Source organism: Buteo buteo, chromosome 1 (genome assembly GCF_964188355.1).
Source record: "Buteo buteo chromosome 1, bButBut1.hap1.1, whole genome shotgun sequence".
NCBI classification, from domain to species: Eukaryota; Metazoa; Chordata; class Aves; order Accipitriformes; family Accipitridae; genus Buteo; species Buteo buteo.
The window spans coordinates 2,119,340-2,134,142 of NC_134171.1; the positions used below are offsets into that span (position 1 = coordinate 2,119,340).

General features: G+C 39.4%; 1 protein-coding gene across 3 annotated transcripts in view; it reads left to right on the forward strand.

Moving 5' to 3' along the window:
• ALMS1 (ALMS1 centrosome and basal body associated protein) overlaps window positions 1-14,803 on the forward strand; it is a 74,266-nt gene that overhangs the window by 20,525 nt on the left and 38,938 nt on the right. For all 3 annotated transcript variants that reach the window (XM_075043526.1, XM_075043617.1, XM_075043703.1), the window contains exons 4-6: window positions 5,167-5,284; window positions 6,603-8,808; window positions 12,111-12,270. In XM_075043526.1, coding sequence (XP_074899627.1) covers window positions 5,167-5,284; window positions 6,603-8,808; window positions 12,111-12,270 — 2,484 coding nt within the window. The remainder of the gene's footprint in view (window positions 1-5,166; window positions 5,285-6,602; window positions 8,809-12,110; window positions 12,271-14,803) is intronic.

Here is a 14,803-nt window from a genome sequence, read left to right on the forward strand (position 1 = left end):
AGTAGCTGCAGGCTTTTTTGTATATGCACTTAAATTTCCAGATATGGGAGGAGAGGTGAGAGGGGAGGGAGAAACATAAGCTATAATACTAATTTATTCCTTCTTCTCTTCAAAAAGTGTTTTGAATTTCATTTGAGGGTGGGGGGGGAATCACAATGACAGTTGTATTGAAATTGCTCCTGCTACATTGTGGAACAGATTGACAAAGCCAAGAAGGTTTTGTTTTTGTTTTGCCTTCCTTTTTTATCTTCCACAAATGGCAATTTGACTCTGGCATTCAGAATTGTCAGCAGGCTGTAAGATAAAGTAGCATGCCCAGCTTTGCTTGTTCAGTGAATTCAACTGTGAGGAAGCTTTTGACCTTCAGAGCGACAGTGGGAAGAATTACTGTTTTGACACAAGATGCTTGAAGAGTGTTGTACTGACGTCACTTGCTGCTTTAAGCATCGAGCACCTGCTTCTCTGCCTGCAAAACCTAGGTTATGTCTGAGTGTAATGAGCCCCTAAATCATCGTAAGCATTTAGAATATGATAGCGATGATCTTTCTGCCTCCTGAAGAAAGTAAGTTACTGAAAACATTAGAGTTCATGTGCTGTAAGATTAGAAAACGTTCAAAAAAAGCCAGAGGAGGTAGAACATGTGACATGGCTGGAGTTGTATTTTATGTATATAAAAAAATAGTTTTGTAGCCCTGGTTAAATGTCATCTGTTGAACTTCATAAGGGTGCTTTTACAGGTCATCTCTGCAGGTTGCTGCAGGGGGCAAGCTGGAAGAGAGGGTTTCTATGGAGGATGGGGCTGCAGTGCATCTTGACTATTCTCTTTCCTTCTCTTTTTTTTTTTTCTTTTTTTTTTTCTCCTGGCGGGGGGTGGTTTCCCTTTCTTCCTTGCTCTTCTTTCCTGGCCTTGTCAGTCATCTGCTGCTGCAAGTCAGTGATCACCACCACAGTTCCTCCGACTGGAAACCTCTGGGGAAGGTAAGGTAGTGTCAGCCTAAGGCACATCTCTGCTACATGACAAAACTAGAACACTCTTTGGAGAAGCCAGGGGAGCAAGGCTGCCTGAATTGGAGGCTAGTGTGAGGGTACAGTTTTGCAGTATATTTAGTCAGCTAAAGTCTGCTGCTGAAAAGGAAGAGTCTGGCTTTTCCTTGTCCTGCATACTTGTTCCTCCTGCATCCCCTCTGCTAAACCCACTATGTGAATCAGATCAGCTTGCTGTTCAGGTTGAAATGTAATGGTAGGATTGGAAGTGGAGGTGGTTACATTTCAGTTGGATCGGAGTTCTCTTGCCTCGGAGGGGAACACATCTCTGGCCTGGGGTGGAGAGAGTGGGGTTCTCCCTTCTTGCTGAGGTATAGTCTTACTGCTTCAAGTGGAGATGGAGAACTCGGGGGCTCTTGTTCAGGAATACAAGCAAAAGGCTGAGGACGGAGGGAAGAGAGAATTGAAGCAAGGCTCATTTGTGCTGTTTGAATAACTGTTGAAGCTATTAATGATCTATCTAAACTGCCTTGCACACTTTGTAGAGAGCCAGCTATCTTGTTTTGTGTTGATGCACTCAGAAGTGTCTTATTTGTCACCTAGATTTGCATAGCTTCAGTGTTTTACATTGGATTCTTGTTATATATTATCCAAACTGAAATGCTTTTAATGACCAAATTTCTGTTCTTGCATACGTACATACAAATGTAATCAAGTCATCCTTAATCTTCTCTTTGATTATACTAAACAGATTTAGTTCCAGGAGGCTCTTATGATGAGGCATGTTTCTTCAATCTTTTAGCTGTTTTCTCTGATCTTCTTGTGATATTTACAAAAACAGAGTTATGGTCATCAGAACCTGCAAATACCATTTCAATAGTAGTTTCAGTAGGAGGTTGGAAAGAATAGTCCTTGTTACTACTTATTCACTATTCTTCTTTTTCGATGTGTGGAAAAATTGCGTGCCATTTTGGATACAGTATTGCACTGGCTTCCTATCGGTGATTTGTTTGTCATGACCCCCAAGTCCTCATCCGAGTTGTTGCTTTCTGAGGTAGTCCTTGACTCTGTTAGATTTGCCCGGGCACTTGTTCCCACCAACGTATGGCTGGACTTCAGTTATACTAAAACTTCTATGCTTTGCCATGCTGTGATGCCAGGTGACCCAGACTGCCCTGTTGTCAGTGGTCTGTGCAGTGAGATATTTATTGCTTGGCAATCTGCTTCATCTGTGTGCCTTCTGTGTAAGAACTTAGGGATTTCTGAAGTTTCAAATAGGGCAGGGACAAGAACAGCTCTTGAAGGGGCTGACTAGATGCGTATCCATGCAGAGAGGCTTTCCTGTTTATAATTCTGCTTGGAGAATGCTAAATCATTTTTTATCTGTTTGAGTGCTGGGTTGACTTTCTTAATACAAATGTTGAGTGGTACTTAAATTTTTGTTGATATATCTTTAAAACATTGATTTATCAGCCAAATGTTGTGACTTACGGGGGGTGTGTGTGTGTATATATGTGTGTATATGCACATTTATTTAATCAATACATGTGTAGTTGCACTGAAAAAAAAATTGTTTGCCAAGATCTATTTTTGATGGCATTTGACAGCTTTTTTTCAATTATTTTTGGTTCCCTGCCTCAGCCTTTTTCATTTCTTCATTTACAAAGACAGCACACCCAGTCTTTATTGTGCAGAAAACTTTTTTATTTAATTGCTCCTGACTTTCAGTTTAGCTTGAAAACACATTTTCATTCAAAGTGAAGAATTTAAGCTGAAAATCAGGAAAGCTTATTTTCCTTTTCTATTGTATGAATAAAAATGAGATGCCACTTCTGAAAACATGAAGTGTATCATGATGTGAGATGACAAGTCTAATTCGATAACTGTGATTACTATTGCCTTTGTTCACTAATATCATTTTAAATGTAAAACAAAATTTGGGAGGAAAAAAGTATATCTAACACAACTAAGATAGTTTAGATTCCAGCTTGCTTAATGTTTCTCAAAATATGTGTTTTTGCATCTTTAGCTTGGATACAGAATTGCATTAACTATGGTTAATCTTCTCAGTATTTTCAAGTATAACAACAAAAAATTGTTTGAATAAATGTACACTATAAACAGAATAAATGCATTGTACATATTGTCTGCTCCCAGTTAGTGATTGGGAATAACAAATCGAATGTGCAAGTTCTATTTGGTTCTAAGTCAGTATCAGCTACTGAAACCAAACCTCTTTGTTTTCTGTAAAGTACATTTTAAATAAATGCTAAGGAGATTACAGTGAATTAGATCAGTCTCCTGTTCCATGATTTTAAATCATGATTCAAATTGTGATTAAAATCACATAAATACCAATCAGTCTGGTACATTAGACCACAACCTTGGTTGTGCCCTATAATATAACGGTGCCTCAGGGCTCTGTTACATTATAAATGAGACATCCCTGACCTTGTTCCGTATTTCCTTGGCTCCTGCTCCCTCTATGCTGATGCTGCCATTTTCTCCTCGACTTTTTCTTACACTTCCATGTGTGTTATAATTATTTTTTCATCCAGCTTTGTGCAGGTGCTCGCCAGTCTACATTGGAGCCTCTTCTGAATGTCTCCTTGTGTCAAGTTGCTCAGGAATAGCTATTAATAACTATTGTTTTAAGATACATATCCTTTCCTATAAACTTTCAGAAAAGCAGTTGGCTTTTCTTACTTTTCATTCATATTTGGTATTGCAAATAGTTAAGATGAAAGTGAAATGGAGTGGTGACTAGTGCAATGTATTTAATAAACTAAGGGGGAGAGTTTAGCTTTAAAGAGGTACTGGGTGCTAGAAAAACAAAGACTCCCCACTGAAGTTGCTGTAGCATGTTTGTGCCATCTGTACTACAGATGCTAAAGTATAAGTTTGGCTTTCTCTAGGAGACATTAGGCTGGCCATGTGGTGGAGACAGCTGCTGAGATAGAAGGGAATCTTTGAAACTGTATAGCAATCATATTATTATTTTTGTAGCTGCTGAGGAGGTAGAACTAGAGGGCATCCAAATTTTGAGCCAGCTTTGCTGTATGATGTAGAATTATTTCTATCAATATAATTATGCTCTCACTACATAGTGTTCTAAAGTAATTAAAAAAAATGTTAATTGGAAGTATTAAATTAAAAATTAATCAGAAAAGTTGTCTTGTGGTTGGATACCACTCATCAGGTGATGTAATACAGGCTGTAGAAAGCCTCAGGATAAAGCTGACGTAATGTAAACTTGATTTTTTTGTACGTAATGGTCATCTTATCTGATGTGATTATGCTTCTGTAAGTGATACAGAGTATAGCTTGTCTGAGATGGTTGAAAACTAATGAACCTAAATTAAATGAATGTGAATTCTGGTTCTGAAGTCATACTCTTGATGACAAATAGCTTTTTGCTTATAAAAAAAAAAAGCTTACTTATCAAATTATTGGAAGGAGGTTTTTTGCATCTGTCAAACATGTATGTAGTCATTTACACTTATCAGATACCAGCTTAGTTGTTTTTATTCTTGTGGTATAAAACACTTCTGTTTGTTTTTGTAAGCAGCAAACTGAAAAAAGAAGTGCCAACTACCTCAAAGAACAAAGAAATATATGATGGAAACTTAAACTTATTGCTACAGTAGTAGATAGTGGTACTGATATAATCGTGATGACTAAGTTTATTGCTTGTATCTTGAAACCCTAAAGAAAAAAACCTATGCAGCCTTTTCTAGAATCAAAATTTATGGAAAAACGGAGACTGGGAAAGGCATCAGTGGGGATTCTTGGTTTTTAAAGATCGTGGTAGAAGCCCTGTGGACACTCTCCGACGTGTACAGACTGCATAGAAATCTCCAGGGGAGGTACTGCCTAGCGACTGGAAAAGGATAGGGATGTGCGCAAAAAGAAGTTTAAGGATAAGAGTGTAAGTTAGAGATGTCAGTGTCGTGTAGCATTTTGAGATTGACGAGAAGAAACCTGAATTTGATACGTGATAAGAAAGCTGAATTTAATACATGAGGGAACATGCTTCAGCAGAGGATTTAAATGATGGGATTACATCATTTTCACTGCAGTTGGCATGTTTTTGAATTTTGAAGGCTGTATTTGTTGGCAGAGCAGTTTAAAGAGGGATTGCCTGGCAAGCTTTTATTACTGTGTTACTGTTATTTTTAACAGATATTCAGGACAGTCAATTCTCTCCTTGTCTTCCACTGCTGATGTATTCAACACAAGGCCAAAGATTTTCAGATGAGACGCTTCTCCAGCAATCAGAAATGAATTTTATTCCCTTAAGGTAGGATAAAGTTACCTGGTGTCATGACAGAATGCAAACCTTTTTTTCCCCAAGTGGCCATGAATTGTCCTACATCTGGTAATTAAATAATTACAGTTTTATGGTCACAGAAATAAGACAAAGGTGTGGTTTACTCTTTATTTGTTTTGTATAGAGAGAAGGCCTTGTCAGAGTTGTACTCATCTTTTTATTTTGCCTTCAAAAGAGTTTGAACAAGGGAAAACCAGAAGAAGCCTCGTCTGAACTTGTCACCTTAATGTACCTGAAGAAAATGGGAAAATGAGGAACTCCACCCTCTCAGACATCTTTTTAGCTTTCCTAGACTCTGAAATATTTCAAACTTCATTAAATTTTGGGGACAAAAATCAAATACAGCTTGCATTTACAGTAGTAAATACATGCAGACATGTACATGTAATAATATTGTGTTTTGTATATACTGGAGTAATATATGTTATGTGTTAATTTAAAATACATATTTTTATATGAAGTATGAATATATAAAGATAGGTATTTCAGTAAAAGTCTGTGCTCGTTTTTGCTGGGATAGAGTTAACTTTCTTCACAGTAGCTACTATGGGGCTATGTTTTGGATTTGTGCTGAGAACAGTGTTGATAATACAGGGATGTTTTTGTTATCGCTGAGCAGTGCTTACATAGAGTCAAGGTCTTTTCTGCACTGTGATGATACACTGTGACTTCACTTTGTGGATCAGAACTTGGTTCCATCAGAGCTGGTGATCTACTTGCATGAAGTAATATTGATTGTGGTTTGATGATCACTTTCATATAAAATAACTATTAATTCAAAATCCACAATAAAAATATTAGAAGCTTACAGGAATTTGTTGCTTGTGTTCATCTGAGATGTGGCTTATTTTATATCCTTTAAAGAAATAATTGATATAATGAAACTGAAGAAGGTGATTTATATTTAAAAAGAACAAACAAAATCACATGCAAATTTATGTGTGTGTGTAAGCAACTCCTATATTTTAAGTAATAAACATCCTGTTAGTAAAAAACACCTTAGTCCTAAATAGGTTGAAAAATATTGACAGTATTACTAAGTAGAAACTAATATTATTTTCAGACCTTTATTTTATAGAGTAGTAGGGCTTCTTGATATTGTTTGGACTTTCTTTACGTTTCTTCATATTTCGGCCTGTTCAGGGGATGTATTTATGTGTATGTTGCTAAACCCCAGTTATTTGTTTGAGTGACATTCTACTTCTGCCTCTTATATTAAAGCAGAGAATATGGATGTTGAAATAAAAAATATGATCAGAAATTCACTTACTTTTCTTGCCTCTTGTAGAGGAGTTCCTGATGTATCTGGTGCATCTGAGGAGCATTCAAAGCCTTCACACATCCATGAAGCTTGGTTATTGACAGACACAGACTCTGCACCCAGTGACTGCTTTGTTTTGTCCCAGCATCCTCTTCCATTCAGACATGTGGAACCTTGTGATGCCAGTTGTTTGTCTCAGCAAACCTCTTTTTCTGGACAACTACTTGTGAGCAAGGAGGCAAATGAAAACTGTAAAAATGGTACTAATGAGGAGGCATTGATTCCCCACACAAGTGGCAATTTAGCAAACTCCACTTCAAAGGTGATGCTAACCAAGGCAAATAGACTGAGCCAAACGAAAACTTCTCTTGCAAAGCAGACCTGCAGTATATCTGTAAAAGATGAACATTTCTCCTGTGACAGCAATGTACCAGCCACTGTTTTTGAGCTTTCAGAGAAGGAAAAAGGGTTACTGAGGCATGATGAGTTCTCGTCTTCAGAAAACTCCTCTTGTAAAACAGCACTGACTAAGAATTCAGAAAAAAGTGTAAGAGACATGCAAAAGGAAAAGGTAAAAATGGCTGAGAGTGAGTCAGAAGGGTGCATGAGGCAGCCAGAGAAGCTGGAAAAAGAAAAGAAGGTTCCTGAGCTTGATTTGTCTAATAATTTATCTGATGATTTGAGGAAAGACAGTTGTAAAAATTCAGATGCTCAAGATGTTTTTTCTGCAAAGACTTCTGAAACAGGCAAAAGAGCGTCGAAGGAACATGGAGTGCATTTAAATGGCTCTGAAAGCTTGAAGTTCGTGGCTGTTACTGAGGCACTCCAGGGAGCTTTCCTAGATCATCAGCAGAAACAACTGTCTCCTGCAGTGAGATTTGAGAAAGAGGAGTTTATCCCTACTGTGACAAGTACCAGTGATTGTGCACCTAAACAGCTAGTTGTGACTGACGTGGAAGCTCCTTCTTCATGCAATGAGGATGCCCCAGTGGAAGTAGAACATGGAGTAAGCAGGAGTGAATTAACTATTTCAGATTTTTCCATAGAAAGGGGACACAAAGTTACAGGCATTTCCCCTTCCTTTAATCTTGTAGGTGATGGCTCATTCTCTGTACATATTGCTCATCCAAGCTATCAGTCTACTCCAGGGTTACTTCTAAAGAAAAATGTTAAGGCAGAAGAACTTGGTGTCACTGTGATTAAATCAGATATTCAGGCCTCTCCTTCATGCTTAAATGAAGAAACTTCAGGGAACTCATCTACCACTACACCTACATCTGTTGAGAAGCAGCATTCACTCCAATATGCTGAGAAAGAAAACAATGAAAATTTTGAGTCCTTAAAATTTAAATATCCCTACAGTGGAAGAATTCAGTCTCTCCCATCGCTTAGTTTCATGGAGAAGGTAGGGGCTTGGAACGTGAGCCAGCCAGAGGAGGTATCTGATACAGGGACTTCATGTGACCCAGGCGGAGTTTCTCCTAGAAGGAAAGCCTACAGTGCAATTGCCAGTTCTTCAAACAATATTTTGTCAATACAAAAAAGCGGTAGAGACCCCAAAGATAATGTTGCAGCTTCCTTTAGAGAGACAGGTTCCCTGGGAAGTTTGCGTTTTCATAACAAAAACTTACTGCTTGTCCACCCTCTTACTAGATCTCAGTCTGACAATGTGGTAAATGTTTCCAGTAGGAATGTGTCCTTGGTTGAAGTTTTTCTGCCAGCAAACTCAGCAGAGGCAGTGCAGTCCCTAGAAGAAAAAAGTAAAGTTTTAGGGATGCCTGAAAATAGTTCAGGAAGCTCCATGATACAAAAGTTTACAGCTGAGATTGTTTCTGGATCTAGCGGTGAAGATGCAGAAAGTAATAGTACAGGACAAAGTTCACACCCAAATGTTTTCATTTCTGCTGAAGGAGTTGCTCAGCTCCTTAAAGAGGATGGAAACTCTCCAACTGATGACCAGAAGAATTGTGATGCTCTTGAAAATCAGCCTCACAACCTAAATATTCCTACTGGCTATGTCAGCATGGACAATTCTGGTGATATTTCCCCAGATAGTTTGAATCTTCCTGTTAGTTCTGCGGAAAGTAGCCAGGGGAGCTTGGGCTCTGCAGGGTGCCCTTCAGTGGTTTCCAGGTGCTTCTTCACCAGTGCAAAAGATAACTTCATCCCCACTGGAGCAACTACTTTGAAAACTCCAGAGAAAGAAGAGCTTAATATTGAAGAAAGAATCCCAGTAAGTTAGTTTCTAACAAAAATTGGTAACTCTTCTGTACCTTTTGATTATGAAGAGATGAGAGTACACTTGGCTGTCATAGAGTGAGTAGGACAGAATTGTAGAAGGTATCACAGGAATGAGACACTAGCATGCTTATAGTTAGTTTCCAATATCTAGTCATGTTGGGAACCTGTCATGTTCATCTTCTAGAATTACTAGCAAATATGTGTTTTATGTAAGCCTAAAAAAATCTTAAAGGACCCTTTAAAACTGATTCTAATTTAAACTCAGGTTTCAGAGTTATCCCCTCCCTCCCTTTTTTTTTTTCCCACCGTTCTTTTAGGAGATTCTTGTAGGGTCTACATCACTACAGACTAAATGTCATGGTTTTACGCTGGTCTGTGCTACTGGTGAATTTCATCCATGATACTAGTTCAGCTTATCTTAAATACAGAGGTGGAAAAAATAACTTTTAGGTAATGTTTAGCATGGGCAAAGAAAATAACATGGGGTGGATATGGGAAAGATTTTTTTGTTTTTTTCCAGGAATGCAAGAGAAATATAAAGATTGGTGGCTGATGGTGGTGGAACATAAAGGACACAAGAACAGGACATAGTGTTAGTGCTAAAAAGTGGAATCTGTTTGACAGACTTGTAAATAAATTGGTTATAGCTCTTTTAGCAGAGCACTGATAAGCCATTTCTGATCTTCCAGATTCTTTCAAAAGATCAGGTTATAATTATCCAAACATGAGGTTGAGACTCAACTGCTGACTAAGGAAATGCTAGGCTGCAGAAGAGAGAGATGAACTTCACACACCCACGGTTCTGCAATAATAGCAAAACCAACACAGAACTCCTTGGCAAATCAAATTGCTTTTTTTTCCTATAAATATTCGTTTTGCTTGTTCACTTTGTTCCAGTATCTAAGGCATAAGTTCTTGATTCTTGTATATTGCTCATAAAGGATGTTCGAAGCCTCTGCATACCTTTCCTCCTTTATATCTTATTTGGCTAATGCAGATTTCTTTCCTCCCTTCCCTGTTTTTGGATGGTTGGTGAGAATGGAGGGCAGATTGTGGCAGCCATGTTAACTATACTAATAGCTGTTGAGTGTCAGAGAAAATTAAATGCAGATTTATGTTAATGATAAACATGTAATTATCTTCTGAGTAAGTGGCTGTTCCTCGCACAAGATGACTCCTATAATCATTAGGTCTTTGGAACTGTTTTAGAAGCACTCTTCTCTCAGTTGTCTTTGCAAATATGTGTTGAAACAAATATAAATATTGTAGGGAGGATATTTTAAATGAAATTCATGAGATGTAAAGGTTGTCTGTTTGTCTGTTTACCTCCTTTTTTTTATGACTATAATTAAGCACGTTCTCCAGCCCTAGTTTTGAGGAATTCTGCTCTCATAAATCACAGACAAGGTAAAGGAGATTAGGTCACATATATGGCTATTAATATGTAGGTTTATAATAAAATCATAGGAAGTAAAGTTGGTTAAGATCTATAAGGTAATTTATTTCATTTTGTTGGCTAGTTTAGGACATAGTGTAGATGAGCTGAAATTAACTTTGCCCTACAGGTGATTAAATCACGGCAAACTTTGGTGTTTGTTTGCTTTTTTTTTTTTTTTTCCTGCATATAATGTTTGTATGTAAACTTAGATGCTCTGTTAAAAGGGAAGAAATTACTTTCTCAGGAGATCCTGGATGGCCTTTGGTAGGCTCTTACCTTCACGAGACTCCTCCAGCTTTCAAAATATCCTTTTGATATCAGGGGATTGGAACTAGATGATCTTTAAGGTCCCTTCCAACCCAAAACATTCTATGATTCTATGATATATTAATGCAGGGAATGATGCTGTGTGTGTCTGAACTGACATCTCCTGGATGTTGCACAGAGAGAGTTGGCCTCATCCTCATTATGTTTTTTCTCTAGTATATTGCAAAGTTTTAGGTTTTGAGTATGATTTCTGTTTGGCTTCTCTAAACTAACTGCTTTGTTTAGTGTTAATGAAGTTATACTTGGATAGCAATTTATATATATATGTGGTATACAAATGGAAATAGTACTTGTGTGTATTTGTTCTGTACTGATGGAAAAGGGACAAAGGCATGCATTTTATGCCTTCTTTACTGAGAAGGGGTTTACTGCTTTAGCTACGCTAGTAAAACTAAGTCTTGGTTGTATATAGACTTTGTACGCTTGAGTATTCTACATTTTATAGACTTAAAGCAGTGCAGTAGGTTGTATCCAGAAATGGTTTCATAGCGAGGGAGTTCTTGAAGTACTGCTGAAATTTGTTCATTGCAAGCTGGGCCACTGAGTAGATGGGGAATTATATATTAGACTACCTGTGTTTCTTCGTAAAACTATCAACAGCAGAAAGTGATTCTACCCCTTGGCCAGTACATTCCCTACAGCAACATCATAAAAGCTGTTTCATGATGTTTTTTAACCAGGTCTGGCAAAAGGGTTTGCAACTATTTGCCTTGAAGACTAGCCCATAATGAACTTGTCCTTAAGAGTGAGGAACTTGCCTGCTGCCTAGCTTGAATTTAAAAGTCTGATAATGTTTTCTGTGCAGCAATCATTTGGGGAGAAAACAGTTTTAAACCAAACCTCTGTGTTCTCCTTCCAGCTGGTAAATGTCATTTTAAACAGGTGAGGCTGAAGCTTACCAAACTCTTCTGAAGTATCAGACTTCTTGCTCATGCAGTGTACAGAGCGTGGATTTGAGTAAAAAGACTATAAGCAGTCAGCTGTTGTCACAAGAACAAGATATGTGGCCTCTTCTTTGCTGACCTTTTCCATCATTTCTGGATCCTGTGGAAAGGGCTGGACACTGGTTTGGTGGTAGCAGGCTACTGCCAGTTGCCATCTTTGGTGCGTGATGAAGGAAAGGTCAGGAAAGCACCAGGAAAAAACTGTTGGTGAGTGCAAGTGCAAGCTATCACCACCAGAACTGTTCTTACAACTTATTTCTGAATTGCTGCCAAACATAAATTAATGAGGAATAGATTGCAGGATTTGTCAGTTGTTCTGCTTGTGAGGTACCCATTATGTAGGCCTAGTCATACTAGCTAGAAAAAAGGCTTGTCGCTCATGGTCCACAGATTAGAATAAGCTGGTGATATTTTCTCATATGTGACTGCTTTAGTGTTTTGGTTGAACTGTTAGTGAGTTGAACATGACTGAGGCTCAATGTGTTTTAAAGCAAGTTGTGTTTAAGATGATGTGGAAAATGTGCAGCTTCAGAATCCATTGACATTCTGCAAGAGTGCCATATGTGTTACTTCTTCTTTTGCCAGATATATCTTCACAACCTTGGCATTGATCAGTCACCTGGAACTATACTGAAGCCGTTTGTACCCCGGGGACCTATCAGGGAAGTTGAATTTTCCCCTTCAGAGCTTAGAACGCTGAAGGACTCCACTGACACGCTGACGAGGGCTGCTCTGCAGCCACAAGGTAGGGGGAAAGAAGACCTTGTGCTGTGCAAGCCTTAGAGAACACAGAACATCAGACTCACCTGTGAGGTTGCTCTTGGCCTGGTAGTATCAAGTGTGTTTCTTGTTGTGATGCTCTGTTTCATTCATATGAGTTGATCTTCTCCCATCTCAGATGTGAGATATTTGGCATTGGAAAAGTAAGCATTAAAACCTTTGAAAACATGTTTTCTCGCTAAGGAATCATGGCTACATGGCATCTTCTATCCAGTGCAATGACATTTTATCTTTTTTTTGTGGTTTGTGGTGGGTTGACCCTGGCTGGACGCCAGTTGGCCACCAAAGCTGTTCTGTCACTCCCTGCCTCAATTGGACAGGGGAGAGAAAATATAACAAAGGGCTTGTGGGTTGAGATAAGGACAGGGAGAGCTCACTCAACCAATTACTGTCATGGGCAAAACAGACTCAACTTGGGGAAAATTAACTAACTTTATTGCCAATCAACCAGAGTAGGGTAATGAGAAATAAAACCAAATCTCAAAACACCTTCCCTCCATCCATCCCTTCTTCCCGGGCACAGCTTCACCACCGGATTCTCTACCTACCCCCTGCCAGCGGCACAGGGGGACGGGGAATGAGGGTTACGGTCAGTTCATCACATGTTGTCTCTGCCGCTTCATCCTCTTCAGGGGCAGGACTCATCACATTCTTCCCCTGCTCCAGCATGGGCTGCCTCCCATGGGAGACAGTCCCCCATGAACTGCTCCAATGTGGGTCTTTCCCACGGGCTGCAGTTCTTCACGAACTGCTCTAGTGTGGGTCCCTTCCCCGGGCTGCAGTCCTTCAGGCACAGCCTGCTTCAGTGTGGGTCCCCCACGGGGTCACAAGTCCTGCCAGCAAACCTGCTCCAGCGTGGGCTCCTCTCTCCATGGGGCCACAGGTCCTGCCAGGAGCAGGTCCCCCATGGGTACACAGCCTCCTTTGGGCACCCACCTGCTCCGGCGTGGGGTCCTCCTCCCCGTGCTGCAGGTGGAGATCTGCTCCACCGTGGACCTCCCTGGGTTGCAGGGGGACAGCCTGCCTCACCGTGGTCTTCACCACGGACTGCAGGGAAACCTCTGCTCTGGCGCCTGGAGCATCTCCTCCCCTCCTTCTGCACTGACCTGGGGGGCTGCAGGGCTGTTTCTTTCACATGTTCTCACTCCTCTCTCCAGCTGCTGTTGCTGTGTGTCTGCTGCAACCTATTTTCCTTCTTATATATGTTACCACAGAGGCACTACCACTATCACTGATGGGCTCAGCCTTGGCCGGTAGTGGGTCCATCTTGGAGCCGGCTGGTATTGCCTCTCTTGGACATGAGGGAAGCTTCTAGCAGCTTCGTGCAGAAGCCACCCCTGTAACCCTACCCACTACCAAAACCTTGCCACACAAACTCAATACATGGTTTTATTTATCTTTTTACAAGAGTTCTTAAGAAGGAAATGTTTTGTATCTGAAGATTAAAGAAACATTACTAGGCTTTTTCTTCCTGTGAGAGAGATAAGTCTTGTTTTTTCTTTCTTTCTGAGGCTTCTTGGTCTGTTCAGTGTGACAAAAATTTATATGCATTTTATAACTGACCAGATCTGTTCATAAATCCATCAAAAAAATAAAAAAAGCCAAACAAAAAAACCCAATATGACTTTAACAAATACTGAGTCATTTCTATATGAAGAACAGAGTGTGCTCAATTAGGGTTAAGATGTTCTTCAGTGGCATGCCCATGTAGTATGTCATTAAAATGTGAAAATGTGCATTGCAACCACTTCAAATGTGTATTTTCCTTAGCATATTCTGTTTTGGCATTTACATCTTGTACCCAGTGGGGAAGACCAGATCTGAAGGCTCTTCACAACAAGTACTTGTCTAACCCTTTGAATATCTGTGACTTCAAGAATCCTGCACTGACCTGTTTTTCTGACCAGAAGTGATTAAATGCATCTCTTATGCCTGTTGGGCTTGCTTATTTTCTTTTATTATTTTTTCCTTCTTTAAGCATTGCGGGAGACTTGGCAACTGAAATGACTTGGCAATTGGTACAGGGGGGTAGAGTTGTCCTCAACAGAGATATTATTCAGCTGACCTCTGGACCACTTACTGTACTGAAAATAACAGGGTTGGACCATGAAATAAAATTGTGTTTGAAACAAGCAAAATAGCTGTTGGCAGGCATATTTGGGAGCTGGCTCTTCACTGTTGTGTGTACCTGCCAGCATGGATTTAAGAACAGCATTTTCACTTAAGTTTGGCTTTTTTTAAAAAAAAAAAAAAAAAAGGGCAATTAGGTGTTATATATAGAAATACTAAAAGTGCATCTTGTCTGCTTTTGGACCTTTCTAACCAGTAGTGGGTAACAAGCTTATTCATAGTGTGTCCTTTGCCTTTTTCCAAAAGACTATTTTGGATATACTGCCCCGCAGCTCTCCTGTTTCTTGCAGGAATACTTTTATAATCCAAGTGTTCATTTGGACATTTAAGCACCACTATGTAATTTATCTAAGAACATTTATTTAAAA